This window comes from Entelurus aequoreus, linkage group LG11 (genome assembly GCF_033978785.1).
Source record: "Entelurus aequoreus isolate RoL-2023_Sb linkage group LG11, RoL_Eaeq_v1.1, whole genome shotgun sequence".
Lineage (NCBI taxonomy): Eukaryota > Metazoa > Chordata > Actinopteri > Syngnathiformes > Syngnathidae > Entelurus > Entelurus aequoreus.
The window spans coordinates 35,170,858-35,191,294 of record NC_084741.1 but is presented as its reverse complement, the minus strand read 5'-3'; the positions used below and the strand labels follow the sequence as shown (position 1 = coordinate 35,191,294).

The following is a 20,437-nucleotide window of genomic DNA, read 5'->3' as shown; positions in this document are numbered from 1 at the left end:
AAGCAATGTTATGCTTTGCATTTTGTTTCCTGACTGTATTAATAATGAACCGAACTGAGACCTTAAAACTGAGGTAACTACCTAATCGTTATTATGGCGTAATGTTACACGCCTTGAGATGTGTCGTGGAAATGACAAGCTAAAATGACAGGAAAAAGGAAGGGGAAACAAGGGTGAATGAACAAAGGAAGACCGAACGGCAGGGTGTTGTACCACAGGAGAGAAAAGATGGAAAAGAAGGGATTAGGTAGAGATAAATAGATCAAGAGTAGAAATGATGCTCGGATCAGCCCTGAAGCTGAGAGAAGAGCCCAAGGACACAGTTTCGCTGAGAAGCCACTGATCCAAACTTAGAGCGCTTCAAGACAACGGGCATTCCCTGTAAAGCCTCATTAACGCATCAGCGTTCCCGACATTCACCTTGTGCTCACTCGCGCAGCTTGACGCTCTCACATGAATATTACAACAGCTTCAGAGACTACAATGCTTTTTAAGGATTCAGGCCTTCAGTGTTTTTCTCCTGGGTGGCGTGTGTGAGCGTTTTAACAAATACTTTGCAAATTGTATTTCCAGAAGGAAATTACAAATTCCTACACACTCCTGCAGCAGGTTTGCTTGGGAAACATGGTGGCATACATTAGGATTCAAAGTTTTGTGTGAATTTCCAATCTGCTTTAAATTCCTTTTCTAGTGTTTTGATGATATCACAGCAGCAGATTGCGTCTGTTCTGCTGTTAGGGATAGTATTTGTAAATGTAAATTTTTGGTTTTATCGAACAAAATAAGGCTTCTTAAAAATGAGGAGCGACATTTGGTCCTTGTCCTTGGAAACAGCTGTTGACAAAACCATAACGCCTAATATTATACCTGGGGAAATTCCATCTGCTGCTGAGCATCCTGTGGTACCAATCAAAGCTCATGAGCAGCTGCCAACGGTCCTCAACGTAGACTGTTGTTCTAAAGCCAAATATCCCCCTTGACTGTTCCCTATGAATCAATACCGGGTTTCCTGTCAGATGTACTGACCTGTCTTTGTGTTGCCTCCCTTGTATCTGATCCTCTGAATCGCTTCAAGCAATGCTTCCTTGTTGCCATGGGAACTCAACTGGACCTCTGTCCGAGCATCATCACTGAACTGAGCAATGGCCACCTGGACAAAGAAACACATTGATAGGTAACAAACATATCTGACAATGACATGTACATTACATTTTGTTAGCTGCCAAGTCTCAAGTTGGGTTACGAAATAATTAAACACTCTTCATAAACAAAAGGTAAGCTACAAATAACAAGAACATACTTAGAACAAATGTGAGGTACCGCAACAGTCTACAAAGTCACCAACAACTTTGAGCCCAAAGTCCCTAATCTCCACCAAGGCAGTGGTTCCAAAACTTTTTTCACTAAGTACCACCTCAGAAAACACTTGGTTCTCTAAGTACCACCGTAATGACCAACATTAAAATACAGTAGCATAGTAGCCCTAAGTATTCATTAAAAACAAGCCAATGTATATTTAACAAATACATTTAATATATTTGGCCACTGTACCATTACACACAGTTTGAACAGTAATACTGTGTTTGAATATCGAAAAATAAAACTTAAATCAAGTGATTATTTGGCATATCACTAGTTTGAGAATGACTGCCCTAACATATACACTATGATATTAAATTGTCTGTTATGAAAGCGTGTGATTCGCTTACAAAACAATAATGTATTATTATTACCAAGACATGCCGTAGGTCAGGGATGACAAACATGTGGCCTGTGGGCTGGATTAGGCCCGCAAACAGGCTCAATCCGGCCCGCAAGATGCGTGTGCTAAGTGTAAAATTGAGCTGCATTTTTAAATGAAAGAAACTGCTGTTCTAAATGCGTCCACTGGATATCGCAATAGCAATTCTGTTAGGCAAGCAAATATTTTTATCGGGACGAGCAAGTATACCAAGCAAGAGGTATATGCTAAAGCCAAACAAACAAGAGTAAAATAAACAATTGGTAACCCCATTTGAAATACTGCATGAGACACTGCACATTAATATAGTTCTGTAAAAATATTATCTTTTGTGCAAATTTAAAGAAAGTGGACAGTGTCTGATTTACTGCAATACTGTCAGTCTTTTAAGTTTTTATTTCTGTTGAAACTGTTCACACATTGCACAGCTTTATTTTTCTATCGATACACAGAAGGTAGAATCGGCGCCGATCCCGTGGGTGCGTCGGGGCCCGAGCACCCACGTGGAATTGATGGTGACTTCCAATCTTTAAAATAATTTAAAAAAAAACATTCTTGTTGTTGATACTTTTGTGGCCAATATTGTCCGATTTACATAATTAAAAAGTCACAAACCACATAATCTTTAATTAATTAAGTCTTACCAAGGTTTCATTGTGCCCGACAATGAACTTTACCACAATCATCTTGATTTTGAACACAATGCACACGATGAATTTACCATGAATTAATTAACATGGACCTGACTTAAACAAGTTGAAAAACTTATTCGGGTGTTACCATTTAGTGGTCAATTGTACGGAATATGTACTGTATAGTACAATCTACTAATAAAAGTTTAAATCTATCAAACATTCAGACAAATAGCAAATGAAGGGCATACTTAATCAACAGCCATACATGTCACACTAAGGGTGACAGTATGAACAATGCCAACACTGTCATAAACATGTGCCATATAGTGACACCACATTAAACAACAACGGCAAACACATTTTGGAATAATATTTGCACCGCAACACAACATAAACACTACAGAACAAATTCCCAGAATTCCCTGCAGCACCAACTCTTCCGGGACGCTACAATATAAACAAATGCCATTGGTGGATCTACACTTAACATCCACTGTAATGATACCTCGGGTTGGGTATCGAGTATCGAGTATCGATTGGAACCGGGACTAACTTTCCGATTCTCCCGGAATCGTTCAAAAGTTTAAATTTCGATTCCTAGTTTCGATACCCAGTCCGCCGACCGGAAAAAAAGAACAAGTCTGCCGACCGGAAGAAGAAGCCGCTAAACACCAACGAAGAAGCGCCCACCGCCGGAAGTGTTAGCATAGCCGAGCCTATGTAGCCGAGCGAGTCAGTCAAGCATGGATAGCGGGCGTCGGCGGTCGAAGTGTGGCTTTATTTTACTAAAAAAAAATGAAATATCGGCGAAATGTAACACGTGCGACAGGACTGTTTCGTGCTTAGGAGGGTGCACGTCGAACATGATGAAGCACCTCCGAGTACAAATAAATGCGTGTCCCGTCTTCGACGCGCTGCGCCGACCGTCCTCCTGTGCTTCTTCCTCTGGCTTCGACGCCCAGCCTGGCACCTCGGTGACTGCATTGCAGTCCGAATCCGGTAAGTAAAACAATATATATGCAATAAATAATGTGTTTTGCGCCAACGTCGAGGCAGCTAACAAATTAGCCCGCATATTTTTTCATAGACAATTTACAACCTGCTAGCCAGGCTCCACAATGTGCTCAGCGTACTCCGTTCACCGTAGCGGCAATGGGGAAGATGTCGGTACCACAGACGGAAGAGTGCCACAGAAAGGTCACTGCACAAATAGTCAAAAGACTGCATCCCTTTTCAGAGGTGGAATCTCCAACATTTAGGTCAGTTAAGCAATAACGTTAGAGCTAAGCTAATTGATACTGGGCTAAACAGTAACAGCAACATTACATGTTTGTTTATGTTTGCAGGGATATGGTGAAAACTCTCAACCCAAAATACATACCACCTTCCAGGGACTACCTGTCAAACACATTGATCCCGGCATGGTACAAGAAGAATCGGAATCGAGAATCGACAGGAACCGGAATCGAAACAAAGAATCGGAATCGGAATCGGAATCGTTCGAATTCAAACGATACCCAACCCTAATGATACCACGTACAATAGTGTATCTAGTCGATACTACTATGATTGCATCGATATTTTTTAACATCACAAAATCTTCTTTCGTTTTTTTTAAATGTATATTATGTTTATAAACTCAGGAAATATGTCCCTGGACACATGAGGACTTTCAATATGACCAATGTATGATCCTGTAACTACTTGGTATCGGATTGATACCCAAATGTGTGGTATCATCCAAAACTAATGTAAAGTATCAAAGAAGAGAAGAATAAGTGATTATTACATTTTAACAGAGGTGTAGATAGAACATGATGAAACAGAAAATAACCATATATTAATAGTAAATGAACAAGTAGATTAATAATTCATTTTCTAGCACTCTGGAGCCTATCTCAGCTGCAATCGGGCGGAAGGCGGGGTACACCCTGGACAAGTCGCCACCTCATCGCAGGGCCAACACAGATAGACAGACAACATTCACTTGTCCTTAATAATTTTGACAAAATAATAGAATGATAAATGAAAACAATATGTTACAGCATACGTCAGCAGCTAAATTAGCAGCCTTTGTTTGTTTACTTACTAATAAAAGACAAGTTGTTTTGTACATTCACTATTTTAATTAAGGACACAATTGCAATAAGAAACATATGTTTAATGTACCGTAAGATTTTTTTGTTAACATAAAGCCAATAATGACAATTATTGTGGTCCCCTTTATTTATAAAAGTACCGAAATACAGTTTTTACCAGTACAAAAATAATGGTATCGGGACAACACTAATACACACACACCGAGCACCCACTGGCAGACATGTAGATCTGCGCCTATAGAAGGCAGGGAGTAAACTAAACCCTCTTGAATAGTTTCTACCTCGGTTTGTATGGTTTGTTGAGCTACCACAGGAATAATATGTGGAAATGACAAATGAGGTAGTTCATACATAGAAGAGATTTTATTTATGTTTAATTTAGTTTTTGTTCAATCTTAGATAGTTTGAGACTTAAAGTTGAATTACTTTGTAGATACACTGAGGTCTAAGTTCATTGGGTTCTTCATGGTGTTTTTGAAACTGCACCAATTTTTACTTCAGAATTTTTAACTTACTTGAAGTGTTTTGTCAAGAGGATTATTTGTGATATGTACATTTTCAGAATGTGCTTTTTCTATTTTGGACCGAAGTAAAACAAAGAAAACAATCTGAAGTTGTCGCAGTTGTATTTTTAAGTTATTATGCCATGATTTTACCCATTCAGCCCACGTGGGAATAGATTTTTCTCCATGCGGCCCCTGAGCTAAAATGAGTTTGACGTCCCTGCCTTAGGTATTTAAAACAGCACTCATAATATCCTACACATGCTGAACCCACAAAGCAAGTAATTTTGATTTTGCGCTTTGCACATTGTAATTGACGTGGAAGAAACCAAAATGTTGTTGTAGTCACGACTAATGAGTGTTTTCATAGCGTAACTGAGCTGGTGTTCTTAATATAGTTCACAAAGGAGCATATTTAGTAATGAATTGAAATATCCATCCATCCATCCATTTTATAATAAATAAATAATAAATGGGTTGTACTTGTATAGCGCTTTTCTACCTTCAAGGTACTCAAAGCGCTTTGACAGTATTTCCACATTCACCCATTCACACACACATTCACACACTGATGGCGGGAGCTGCCATGCAAGGCGCTAACCAACAGCCATCAGGAGCAAGGGTGAAGTGTCTTGCTCAAGGACACAACGGATGTGACTAGGATGGTAGAAGGTGGGGATTGAACCCCAGTAACCAGCAACCCTCCGATTGCTGGCACGGCCACTCTACCAACTTCGCCATGCCGCCCCATTTTCTACCGCTTGTCCCTTTCGGGGTGGCGGGGGTTGCTGGAGCCTATCTCAGCTGCATTCGGGCAGAAGGCGGGGTACACCCTGGACAAGTCGCCACCTCATCGCAGGGCCAACACAGATATTTACATGCAAATTCCCCAAATAGGAGCCTTTTGCATAGTCTAAGTCATGGGTGTCAAACTCTGGCCTGCGGGCCTTGAGGTGATATCAAATTAACACTAGAGCTGGCCCGCGAGGTGATATCAAATTAACAATAGAGCTGGCCCGCGAGGTGATATCAAATTAACAATAGAGCTGGCCCGCGAGGTGATATCAAATTAACACTAGAGCTGGCCCGCCGATCATATACAGCGGCGGTGCCGCGGTACACCGCTAATTCTCATACTTGCCAAACCTCCCGGGAGACTCCCAAATTTCAGTGCCCCTCTTGAGAATTGTAACGTCCCCTTTCTGTCCAGTCCAACGAGTGCTGGCTCAGTTACATAATATGTGCAGCTTTGGCACGCACACAGAAGTGAATGCAACGCATACTTGATCTTCAGCGATACACTGAGACGGCCATATAAAAACCTTTAACATTGTTAGAAAAAGACGCCACACTGTGAACCCACACCAAACAAGAATGACAAACACATTTCGGGAGAACATCCGCACAGTAACACAACAGAACAAATACCCAGAACCCTTTGCAGCACTAACTCTTCCGGGACGCTACAAGGTGTGTGTATGTGTGTGTGTGTGTGGGGGGGGGTATTTTGTAGCATCCCGGAAGAGTTAGTGCTGCAAAGGGTTCTGGGTATTTGTTCTGTTGTGTTTATGTTGTGTTACTGTGCGAATGTTCTCCCAAAATGTGTTTGTAATTGTTGTTTGTTGTGGATTCACAGTGTGGCGTATATTTCTGACAAAGTTAAAGTTGCTTATACGGCCACTCAGTGTAAACTGTATCGCTGTTGATGAAGTATGCTTTGCATTTACGTGTGTGTGCGTACAGTAGCCGCTCATATCTTGTGACTGGGCGGGCACGTTGTTAGCGGGGATGAAAAGCGGACGTGACGTCAGCTCGTAGAGGACGTTAAAAGCAGTGCCTGTAAGGCACGCCCCCAAGACTGTGGAATACGAGATATAATGACTGATGAACACCTTCGTTTGATAATGAAGGTTGCCTCAGCTCAAAGCCTGTGCCCCGACATTAATGAACTAGCATCCAAGAAAAGATGGCAGGTATCTGGCTTGGGCACATCAGATTAGATCAGTGTGTTGCAAACTGAGCAGTTTAAAGTCCTGAATGGTTGGTTTATTCAATATTTTATTTTCAAATTTATTAGCCTGTGGAAAAAGTTAATGTTGATATTTACTTCAGAAGGCTGCAAATAGAAAAGAGGCATTCAATTTTTATTTAAATTGTATTTGATATGCCATTGATATTGTTTAACTATTATTATCATTATTTGAAACTTGATTTTGCATGTCACTATAAAGTTATATATGCCTTGCTTGTTCAATATTTAATGCAAAACTTGTTTGGGTCCCTATCAAAAAGGTTAATTTGTTCAACCTTGGCCCGCGGCTTTGTTCAGTTTTAAATTTTTGCCCACTCTGTATTTGAGTTTGACACCCCTGCTCTAAGTGCATTTCTCTGAGGGAATATGATTACCTCCAGACTGCTAATGGTGCTGGTGTTAGCTCAAGGCGGCCAACTTTCATTTTACCGCAAACTTTCTGGCATTAAAGCAAGTGTTTTTCTGTCGGTAGCCCACCATCACTGGGTTAGGGGCCAAATTGCAGAGGAGCACATACTGTACTGCACAAATGGAAGAAAAGGCTGTAGCAAGCACCTCAACAGAGTGACAAATGAGGCAGCTGAATACTGGTGACATATTACTAAAGGGGTGTGGGGGTGTCTACTATAGCCAAGCATTATTGATGAACCGGATATAAAAGAATAGCTCTGAGGCTGAGCAGATTGGTAGATTCACCCTGGCAACGTGATTCAAAGTATTACTCCTGGTAGATTGTATGCTGGGAATCAAGATAATAGTGTTTTCCAGTTGTGCTATAGCCTTAAGGCAGTGATGCTGGAACCACTTGATATGTGTTGCAAAGTGTAATGCATTTAGACTGTACTTGCCAGAAAACAGACTTTGCAGGCACAAAACAAAGTGGCAGGAAATGAGAAGAGACGCCTAAATGCTTTTCAGAAACAAAAACAACCGACTAGACTCGTTTGCAATCTTCATCTTGTTTCGAAAACTCGCCTCGTTCTTCCGTTGCTCATTACGTTTGGCACAAGGCTGTTTGTTGTTATGCAAATTTTTACGAAAACTATCCGCAGAAATCCCTATTTAAAAAAAGTTGTTTGTTGTTCATAACAAGCTTGTAAAACTTGCTTTGGGTAACTTTATTGTTGTTTGCAAACCACAGGCCCACTATGAATTCAAAGGGGACCGGTATAGCTCGGTTGGTAGAGTGGCCGTGCCATCAACCTGAGGGTTGCAGGTTCGATCCCCGCTTCCGCCATCCTAGTCACTGCCGTTGTGTCCTTGGGCAAGACACTTTACCCACCTGCTCCCAGTGCCACCCACACTGGTTTAAATGTAACTTAGATATTGGGTTTTCACTATGTAAAGCGCTTTGAGTCACTAGAGAAAAGCGCTATATAAATATAATTCACTTCACTTCACTGTGATGAAATTTGTCTTTTCTGATTTATAAATATTACAATGATGGATACTTGTGTTAAACAATGCCAAAGTGTCAAATCTTAAGGCTCATGCATTTTGACGTAAGCTTGCACACCGTTAAAGATGTTTGCAGGGTTTTGCAGTCTGACTATCAGCAAGATGGATGTTCTTATTTTGACATGAGGTCAAGCTCTCAGACAGAAGGGGAGGAGCTCCTTACCCTCCGCTTCAGGTGATGGTAAACACAAAAAAGATGATTATTCTTATATAATCTTAGCATGTGCATAATAACACCAACATGTGACAGCTTCTCTGCTTAGGCTGCTTCCCCCACGACCCAACATCAGATAAGTGGAAGAAAATGGATGTGACATATGTAACATCAATACCGCTGAAAACAGCTTTTTTATGTGGAGTCTTAATGTGTGCAGTTGTATCTAATGTTGTGACCGAGTGAATCTATATGTTGTTAATGAAGTTTATTTCCGACTTTTTCTAAAATGAAAATAACGGCAACTACTTCAAGATGTATATATATAAACAGTGTACATTTTGAAAAGATAAATTATGATACTTTTGGAAAAGATGTGGCGTGGTTTCATTTGCAATCTGAGAACGCCTCGGAAGTCAAACATCTTACAGACTCAAAAAATAAAAGTCAAACGTTATAAAAGTGACGGTGAAGCAAAATTGACACCAAAGCATATCCAATAGATCAGGGGTGTCAAACTAATTTTAGCTCAGGGGCCGCATGGAGGAAAATCTGTGCACACGCGGGCCGGACTATGAAAATCATGGCATTAACACTAAAAAATAAAGATAACTTCAGATTGTTTTCTTTGTCTTACTTTGGCCAAAAATAGAACAAACACATTCTGAAAACACTACAATAAAAATATAGAAAAAAATACAGGCAGCGATAAAGTTTAGATCCACGAAGGAAAGAAGAAAGTGAATGAATGTTTACAACTGAATAAATTTACATATGCATAAAAAAAATTCTATTTTTATTTTATTTTATTTTTTAATGAATTAAGCAACCGTTATGACAACCTTTTTCCAAAACAAAATATAGAATGTGAGAGGTAACAGGATAAAAATGCAGAGAATAATTTCGCCACACAATCATGGGTACTTTAACTTTAACTTAATGCATACATTTATCATTTGTTTTCAAAACGGTTACAAAAATGTGGGACACCAAAAATTTACTGTCGGACCCCATTTTTATGACTTGATGGGGTCCCTGGCACCCCATTTTGAAAATGCCTAGCGCTAACGCTGATGGAGTATGGTGTGTGCAAAACTGCAGCAGGCGTCTGTGGCCTGCGGACCGGTTCTAATACTAATCAAATATCAACCCGGGGGCCATAAATGATTCATTCGCGGGCCGGATCTGGCCCGCAGGCCTTGACTTTGACACATAGGCAATAGATATTATGCAGACCACAAGGAAGTTCTTTAAAAGTAAATAAAATCATAGGTCCTCTTTGATGTCTAACATTACATAGTTAGGATGATAATCTGGCTGTCATTTAAAAACTGTAGTTTGGTGAACACTTGTGTATTTATGGTATTATGCTTAAAAGTAACAAGAACCCAAAATGAAGAGCAGAATTATTAGAAGGTCACATCTGCCAGCCAGTGTGTATCTTTCAATTTTAAATACACAACTAGAAAAAAGCCATAATAATAAAAATGTAACAGTTTATGACAAATGTAGAAATCTTTGGCTGAAGTAATTATCAGTGTGTGTAGAGATCCAAATGAAGGGGTGAAAAGAGCAATACTGTAAAGCAGTTTATGTCTCATTAAGGTGCAGTAGAAATAAATTACAGAATATAAGTGCTCCCCCATTTACTATAAGTCTACTGTTGGACTTGTGCATTGAGGCCAGGAAGTATGCATGTAGTTGCAGATTTTGCAAATATTTAACTTGTGTGGGTGGTACATGTTTTAAAATTAGTTTAAAAAAGGTGTCTATTTTGAAATGGGATGTGTAATATGCCATTTCCCAGCATCTGCTTTATATTGCTTCTCAAGACCATACATGTTTCACAAACCATAGATAATCGATTCATGTGAGTGAAGGAAAATGAAAAGCCAGAAACATATGAATCAAAATGTGGCACTAGACTTTGATCATATGGGTTTTTAATTATTATCTATTCTTTTATGACCAGCTCTTAGGAACATTGTGATAAGGGTGCACTACAGTTCCATATGGTAAAAAAAAGTTTCCACAAATTAAAATGTCTTTAAATAGGCATCAATGTTCATCCTGCACACTGTATTATATTTTGTGAATGGCAGTGGCATGACCACCCTACTCACTGTACCATGCACATTTCAAATAAACAATGGTGTATTATTTAAAAATCTTAGTATTACCTTTAGAAACAGTTCCATTTAAAACACAATTGTAACCAGGATACCACGAGTAGTCTCCATCAGTTTAGGGGTTCTTAACCCGGAAAACGTTGAAGAACCCTGCCTGAGAACATAAACCTGGCATACTGGTATGGTTGGGCATTGCCACACAGCTCACCTGAGTGCCATCCGGTCCAATTAGATCTAAAGATCCAATGGTGCTATACAGGAAATTTGTGATCTTCAGGAAGTTGTCATCACCAATGGACCAAGAGCCATCCACCAGGAAGGCCAGGTCAGCTTTGGCCTCCTTGCACACTGCAAAGAGAGAGATATATTACATCTGATATGACATATTAGTTAAGTTAAAGTTAAAGTACCAATGACAACTAGGTGTGGTGAAATTTGTCCCCTAACCAGACTAACCAGAGGCAGGTGAAAACAATCAGCACCCATGACAACCAAAACACACAAACTAAAGGGTGCTGAAAACAGAACTGAAACCACAAGTGAATCACAACCTAAATAAATGTAAACAAACTATGATCCGGGCAACGGATCATAACACTAAGATTTGCATATTAAACTCATTATAATAGGGACATTTATTGAAGGATCTGTACATAATTACTAAAACAATTTAAAAAAACATCTTACCAACATGTTACACAAAAATGTGCAAAATAGGCTTATACAGAAACAGCAAAGTGCACCAGTATTTCTTCTTGTTTTTATAGCAACATCCTGGTAAAAGAAGATATAGTTGCTACTCAGTGTGTCTGTGGGGAAATATTTTCATTGTCCATAATCTGTAACTTTCTCCCATCCCCACACAAGGTCTGTAGAGCTCAGCCAGAGTAACCATCAGGTTCTTGATCGCCTCAAGAATCTTCTCCCTCAACTTCTGAGCTTTACTGGACAGTGTTAGAAAAAGTCTGGGCTGTCCCAAATGGCCAACGTGCTCTTGGGGTATTAAGTGCGGCAGAACATTTTTCGTACCCATGATTGTCACTCTGGGGTTTGAATAAATAAAGAATAAAGAACGTTCTGCCATCTACTGTATATATCTAAATTATTTAGACGTATTCCCCAAAGTAGCTGATAATTTTCATTCCCAGTCCAACAGTGATGCTCCCTCTGCTATTTTCCTTGTCGGGAGATACATCCCTCTTGTTGCTGCTGTAAAGATGCTTTCTTTCTATAAAATTACATTTTATTTTCCCTGCTCATGATCAGTTTGAAACTGTACCATGAGAACAAAGTATGTTTGGTACACCAATAGAACCTAAAGCTTACAAAAATCCATTGTGAGATGGTATTACTTTGTTGACAATGAGACAAATGTCTTTTTATATTTTTACAGAACTATCACCAGTCAGAAATGTTGAGATAAAGGTCAGGCACAAAGTTTTTTCATTAGGAAGTTTTACAAGCTGTAATGCTTTAGCAGCCAATACTTACGTAGTTTTCTCACATTCTCTAGGTCCCTGTATTGTATCTCCCAAAATAATTTCTCTTCAAATAACATTGCATGCATGCTCTTACACATAAGTTTTTTATATGCGGTTGTTTTGCTGTCTGCATTTCACCAGTATGTGTTTTTGGCCCACCTTAAGGCATTAGTGTGACAAAAGGTAAGAAACGTCTTGAATTACAACAGACGTGTTAAGGATGCTTGTCAGATCAGACTTTCAGCCGAGCTTATCAGACAGGAACTGCGGAAGTGAAGGAACGATGAGGGTGGGAGTGACTTCGTTTCGCATCTTTCAATCTTGTTTGTCTCCTTTCAAGAGTGTTTTTCTTCGCCGTTGAAACTGATTTGATGGGGCATTTGGGTGGAAGTAAAAGAACTGACAGGAGGCTTACACTTTGTTACGTTTCCACTTCCTAGGACTGAAGTCTTTCTCAGTTATTTGACAGCAAAGGGGCAAGACATATAACATTTTAAAAAGTGGGGAGTTTGCCACATTTATGTGCAAAAAGCTCTTAAGCTGTACAGAATCAGACAGTTCCCTGGATCATCTTATGAATACAAAAGTATTCTCTCATTTTAGGCAATTACAATACCCATCCCGTCTATACTCAATGTACTATTTATCTGTGTATATATTTTTATAGTTTGTTACATGATTCTCATATTTTTTCAATTACAGCAAAACAAAAAAGTGCTGAGTTGGTTAACGATGATTTTTTTCCTGCCCCATTCTATATCAGAATGTTGTATAGAATGCTGTATGTATTTTCCTTTAATACATACAGAATACATCTCTAAAATAATTTGAGAGGTAATCCAGCTCAGATAAAGTGTCAAATTTTCAAAAGGATGTTTGTACATAAGCTCTGCTTATTCCTACTCCTTTTTGGACATGCTAAATTGTGCAATCATTAACGTGTGACGTTTGTCAAGGTAACTTGTTAAGCATATCTGACACAGTAAGAGCATACCTTTCCAGATTGCCAAGTACTTACCTGATGCATGTCTTCATAATGATCATAATACAGTCAAACAGTAATTTACAAAACCCTCACACAAAATGTTCAATTTACAAAGCACAGACCAAATAGAAATATGCTTTGTTGTACAAACTTTTTCTCAGTGTACGAATATTTAATTTAACCATTGTCGGCCTGCAGCACATTTGTTCTGTCGTTAGCTACTGTGCTAATTGTTTAGCTTTTTTACAGCATGTTTGTACTTTTTCTAGCTCAAAAGGAGTCCAAACAAAGCAATGGACAGGCAGTGTGTGGTTTTCAGGAAGTGCCTATAGCGTTGTCGACATTTCCCCATAGGGTTGCCACCTTTCAGAACTGGAAATAAGGAACACTCTTCACGGCAGCACGGCGAAACTGCACGGCCGAAATACATTTGAGGGATTGGCTCCTCAAAACCCTGAAATGAATAGAAACATGTGTATTTTGTATATGAAAAAACTAAATGCTTTGATTTAATTGACATTATTTCCCACGTCATATTAGCCTCTGGGCCCTGTTCCCTGGGGTCACTCGGTAGTCAGTGAGGAAAGGGAAGTCAAGGATGCATTTAGTCATACTTAAAGTTTAAAGTGCTTTATTAGCAATGAACATTGCTAAAGTGTTGTAAATTAATCAAAGATTTGCAGTTTAACACACAAAAAACTAAATGAAACAGTTGAACTTGTGTATACATGTTTAGATACATTATTACGTCCATGTAATTAGCCTGAACTTGAGCATATAGACCTGGCCTACTGTATTCTATACATATAAAGTGCTGTAAATTAAACAAAGCCTGTCTGGGGACACCTTTACTGAAAGAGGACAATACTTAAATGAAATGCAAGTACAAACCCCATTTCCATATGAGTTGGGAAATTGTGTTAGATGTAAATATAAACAGAATACTATGATTTGCAAATCCTTTTCAACCCATATTCAATTGAATGCACATGACAAGATATTTGATGTTCAAACTGATAAACATTTCGCAAATAATAATTAACTTAGAATTTCATGGCTGCAACACGTGCCAAAGTAGCTGGGAAAGGGCATGTTCACCACTCTGTTACATGGCCTTTCCTTTTAACAACACTTAGTAAACGTTTGGGAAGTGAGGAGACACATTTTTTAAGCTTCTCAGGTGGAATTCTTTCCCATTCTTGCTTGATGTACAGCTTAAGTTGTTCAACAGTCCGGGGGTCTCCGTTGTGGTATTTTAGGCTTCATAATGCACCTCACATTTTCAATGGGAGACAGGTCTGGACTACAGGCAGGCCAGTCTAGTACCCGCACTCTTTTACTATGAAGCCACGTTGATGTAACACGTGGCTTGGCATTGTCTTGCTGAAATAAGCAGGGGCGTCCATGGTAACGTTGCTTGGATGGCAACATATGTTGCTCCAAAACCTGTATGTACCTTTCAGCATTAATGGTGACTTCACATATGTGTAAGTTACCCATGTCAGGGGCACTAATACACCCCCATACCATCACAGATGCTGGCTTTTCAACTTTGCGCGGATGGTTCTTTTCCTCTTTGGTCCGGAGGACACGACGTCCACAGTTTCCAAAAATTTTTTGGGAAATGTGGACTCGTCTGACCACAGAACACTTTTCCACTTTGTATCAGTCCATCTTAGATGAGCTCAGGCCCAGCGAAGCCAACAGCGTTTCTGGGTGTTGTTGATAAACGGTTTTCGCCTTGCATAGGAGAGTTTTAACTTGCACTTACAGATGTAGCGACCAACTGTAGTTACTGACAACGGTTTTATGAAGTGTTCTTGAGCCCATGTGGTGATATCCTTTACACACTGATGTCACTTGTTGATGCAGTACAGCCTGAGGAATCGAAGGTCACGGGCTTAGCTGCTTACGTGCAGTGATTTCTCCAGATTCTCTGAACCCTTTGAGGATATTACGGACCGTAGATGGTGAAATCCCTAAATTCCTTGCAATAGCTGGTTGAGAAAGGTTTTTCTTAAACTGTTCAACAATTTGCTCACGCATTTATTGACAAAGTGGTGACCCTCGCCCCATCCTTGTTTGTAAATGACTGAGCATTTCATGGAATCTACTTTTATACCCAATCATGGCACCCACCTGTTCCCAATTTGCCTGTTCACCTGTGGGATTTTCCAAATAAGTGTTTGATGAGCATTCCTCAACTTTATCAGTATTTATTGCCACCTTTCCCAACTTCTTTGTCACGTGTTGCTGGCATCAAATTCTAAAGTTAATGATTATTTGCAAAAAAAAATAAGTTTATCAGTTTGAACATCAAATATGTTGTCTTTGTAGCATATTCAACTGAATATGGGTTGAAAATGATTTGCAAATCATTGCATTCCATTTATATTTACATCTAACACAATTTCCCAACTCATATGGAAACGGGGTTTGTATATAAAGTGCTGTAAATGTAACGATTGGGGACACTTTTACTTTAAGAGGAAACAAATGAAACACTTGTGTGTATACCTGCACATGTTAAAGGCTGAATAGACTGAACTTGAGCTTATACTGTATTACATGCATATAAAGTGCTGGAACAAAGCCTGTCTGGGGACACTTTAAGAGAACTATAGTAAAATTAAACACTTTTTTTGTGTGAACCCAAATTAAAAGATGAAGAGAAAAAAAAGAGAAAAAGTGCATATTTTTGGAGGTGTTTTCTCTTTTGAGGTTGAGGACGTGGTGGAGTTTCTGCTGTAGACATTTTTTAAAACGCGCGGTGCACCCTGGTGCGGTCAGGAGCGTAACTAGGCAACGATCATGACAGACAGCACAGAGGGGTGGGGCTGCGTGCAGGCAGACAGAGGGGCGGGGCTGCGTGCAGGCAGACGGAGTCAGACAGGATTTGACACAGAGGAGAGCGAACCAGATGTATGAGGGGCCGTTAGGGACATTATTCAGAATTACCTCTTACATACACTACTGAAATGCTCTCACATAAACAACTGAAATCTTTTTCTTTTATACACACTACTGAAACACTCGTATAAACACTACTGAAATGCTCTTACATACACTACTGAAATGCTCTCATATAAACAACTGAAATGTTTTTCTCTCACACACCCTTCTGAAACAATCTTATAAACACTACTGAAATGCTCTTACATACACTACTGAAACACTCTTATAAACACTACTGAAACACTCTTATAAACACTACTGAAACACTCTTATAAACACTACTGAAACACTCTTATATACACTACTGAAACACTTTTATATACACTACTGAAACACTCTTATAATCACTACTGAAATGCTCTTATAAACACTACTGAAACACTCTTATATACACTACTGAAACACTCTTATAAACACTACTGAAATGCTCTTACATACACTACTGAAATGCTCTTATAAACACTACTGAAACACTCTTATAAACACTACTGAAACACTCTTATAAACACTACTGAAACACTCTTATAAACACTACTGAAACATTCTTACATACACTACTGAAACACTCTTATAAACACTACTGAAATGTTTTTGTCTCACGCACACACACACACACACCTGGAATTATTTTTCACTAGCATGTATAAACGGATTTCACCTGTGTGTGTGTGTGTGTGTGCTTTTTACACGTGCGTGTGAGGGACAACAATTTCAGTAGTATGTGTGCAAAGATTTCAGTTATGTGTATGAGCGCATCTTACCACTGTGTATACGAGCATTTTACCACTATGTGTAAGAGCATCTTACTAGTGTGTGTGAGCGATGTTGCATTCCGGTTCCGGTATAATCCCCGCCCCTTTTCAGACAGGTTTATTTTTATTTTTTTTAAAGCCAAGTTGTGGACAAAATGTCTGCCGACAAGTAGCTTAACCGAGGCGGGAGCTCCACTTCATAATTTGAGGGCTTCAGCGGAGAATATAAGAACACTTTCAATGCAACAAGGGTCGGACTGCCGCCATGGGTCTCCCCCGCAGGACGCGGCACCTGAGCGGCCACACAGCGGTGCCTTTCTCCTCCCGACAGCCAAGCAGTCTGGAGCACTCGTTCCATTGCGAGTTTGCACCGCACACATGCAACGTTTCAGTTCATGGACATTGGGGCAAAAGGAGGAAATGGTAATTAGACATTATTTATTTCTAAGTGATTGTTGAATCACACGAAATGTAAGACAACATGGCATTGTAGTGAGCTACAATGGCAGGGGTCACCAACGCGGTGCCCGCGGGCACCAGGTCGCCCGTAAGGACCAGATGAGTCGCCCGCGGGCCTGTTCTAAAAAAAAAAAAAAAAAAAAAAAAATTGTTTTTAAATTAAATCTACATAGAAAAAACACAAGATACACTTTCAATCAGTGCATCAACCCAAACAACCTCCTCCATGCACACTCATCCACACCCACTCACACAAAAGGGGTTATTTCTTTCTGCTACCAATATTCTGGTTCCCACAACATAGACAACACATCTGCAAGGGACACAGTCCCTGAAGCACACATGATTGTATAGGCTGCTGGTCCACTAACATTTTCATTAATTACTATTTTTTATGTAATTATTTTTATATTGTTTTACTTTATTTTTTATCCAAGAAAATGTTTTTTATTTATTTATCTTATTTTATTTTTTAAAAAAAGGGCCTTATCTTCAACAGACCAGGTTGTCAATGAAATTAGATTTGTTTAAAGGGTTTTTTAAACCAGGCCCAGTCCAGATAATGTCCAAGTCGGACTCAGCAACACACACCTTCATTCATGTACACAGAAAAAAATTAGGGAACACAATAGATTGCATATAATTTATAAACAAAATTACATTTTCAAAATAAGCATTTATGTACAGTCCAGATTATGTCCAGGTCACTCAAATTAGGGAACACAACAACAGATATCATATAATCTATAAACATAATTATACTTTCAAAATAAGCCTTTGAGGACTTCTCATCTTTTTTTTAATGTTTTTTGGCATCATTATCGTTTTCAACCATGTAACTTTCTAAAGTTAGAAAATACTGAATACATGTTTTAAAGAAAGTAATACTAAGTGAATATCTGTTTTTGGCCTTAAAAATAAACATTTTACCGAGTACTATAATTAAATTGACTAAATCATGATTGTCAATGAACTCTCCTAAAATAACAGAAACCACATTAAGCTTCATAAACAAACCAATCCTTAAACACATTTTTTTAACTTCCACCCAAAACAAAATCACAATATGACAATACCAAAACAAATGCAGGGTGGATTCAGGCTCCTGACAACACAATGGGCAATCATCTGACTCTGTCATATTCCATAATTTTAACATTTTCCCTGTGGGTAAGAAGTTATAAATAATTTTAATTTGAAAATAACAATTTTGCACATCGATAGTGGTTTTATAGATTAGTTTGAATATGGCATCCCATGGCAACGGGCAGTCAAAAAAGTCCTCCCATTTTCCATTTGTGTTGTATGAGGCAGCCTTCAAAGATTTCTTTATTAAATATAAATTATATATTTTTCTATTTATTTTAGTTCCTTTTTGCCAACTAGAATTTCTTATTAGAGGTTTACAAACTAATAATTTAGTAGTTCCATAATTAATTATTTGTTTCCATCTTTTCCCAATTACTCCAGTTAGTTGATAAAATGAAAAGCTTGAGCAAGCATCACCATACATAGCTCTAAATTGATCATACTTCATAATTTTACCATTCTCATTGATAATATCATTGACAAAAATGATTCCTCTTTCAAACATATTTTTCCAAAAGAAAGGCTTTCCATCTATTACAATATTAGAGTTCATCCATATTAACTGCTGCAAAATATCGTCTCTTTTTTCTGGCACATAAAATTGAAAACACCACTATGAGTGGATTGTTTCCTTTATGAACCCCGCCATGTTTCCCAGCAGACTCTCTGGGAGGGGATCACTTGTAAAAAAGGATACAATTTCTTTTGATACAGTACATGTTTTTTGTCCAACAGGACATTTGTGTACCACTCAATGTTTAAATACATCTTTGGAACAATTGATGCTTTTAAAGACAGACACATAGCTTCAAGGTTGAGAAGTTTCAGGCCCCCATATTCATACTCTTTGTACAAAACCTTTCTTTTAATCTTTTCTGGTTTGCCGTTCCAGACAAAATCAAAGACCCTCCGCTCATAAATCTTAAAAAAGTTTTGTGATGGAGCTGGTAATGACAAAAACTAATAAATAAATTGAGGAATAATTAACGAGTTGGCAATAGACATTTTACCATACAAGGTTAGGGATTGCCCTTTCCATAATTGCATCATTTTGTCCATCTTTCTTAGTCGATTATCATAATTTACTGAGCCTAGATCTTCCAGATTTTCTGGGACAACAACACCAAGTATGTTAACTGGTCCATCTGTCCACAAAACAGGCACTTTGCATTCCATTCGAAAGGACGTTCCCTTTAGATTTCCGATCCTTAACATTTTACATTTATCATAATTAAGCTTAAGGCCAGATTGCTGTGAAAATATGTCCAAAAGATTAAGAAGGTTCCACAAACAATGAAGAAAAATCTTATCTTTGTGAATCAGCCTTTTCTGACATGAACTTCATCAAGAACAAACACAGAACTCACTGATGCACATCTGCAAGACTCACTCAGAGTTGCAGTGTCAAGTTACACACCAGAGTACAACACACTAGTTAACAGCATGCAATGCCAGGCTTCCCACTAACTGACAAAGAAACTGATAACAGATTTGGTGTCCAGTTCAAAGTGTGACATGATTTAAAAATTTGAGAGTTTACTTTTGTATTTTACATGAGTTATTATTTGTACAAACATGGTGCAAAGTAATTCATGATTTGTTAAAAAATGTTAGTGGCTAGCTAGTTAAAATGGGATATTGTGATTTCATAAGACTGTCTTAGAAGTGATCATTTGAAAATGTTCAATTTGAAAAATGTGCACTTAGAGAAAATATAAAAATAAAGTGTTGCATATTGATATTTATCTGTTTCTATATATATTTATTGTGATAAATCATTAAGATGATCAGTGTTTCCACAAAGATAAATATCATTAATTATTAATAATAACAGAGTTAAAGGTAAATTGAGCAAATTGGCTACTTTTGGCAATTTATTTAAGTGTGTATCTAACTGGTAGCCCTTCGCATTAATCAGTACCCAAGAAGTAGCCCTTGGTTTCAAAAAGGTTGGTGACCCCTGTA

General features: G+C 38.5%; 1 protein-coding gene across 1 annotated transcript in view; it reads right to left on the bottom strand.

Moving 5' to 3' along the window:
• The window catches only part of LOC133659647 (collagen alpha-1(XIV) chain-like), a 324,062-nt gene that overhangs the window by 71,292 nt on the left and 232,333 nt on the right, over positions 1-20,437 (bottom strand). The window contains exons 27-28 of the mRNA XM_062062231.1: positions 10,960-11,099; positions 1,027-1,150 (exon numbers count right to left, since the gene is read on the bottom strand). Of these exons, the coding sequence (XP_061918215.1) occupies positions 1,027-1,150; positions 10,960-11,099 (264 nt within the window). The remainder of the gene's footprint in view (positions 1-1,026; positions 1,151-10,959; positions 11,100-20,437) is intronic.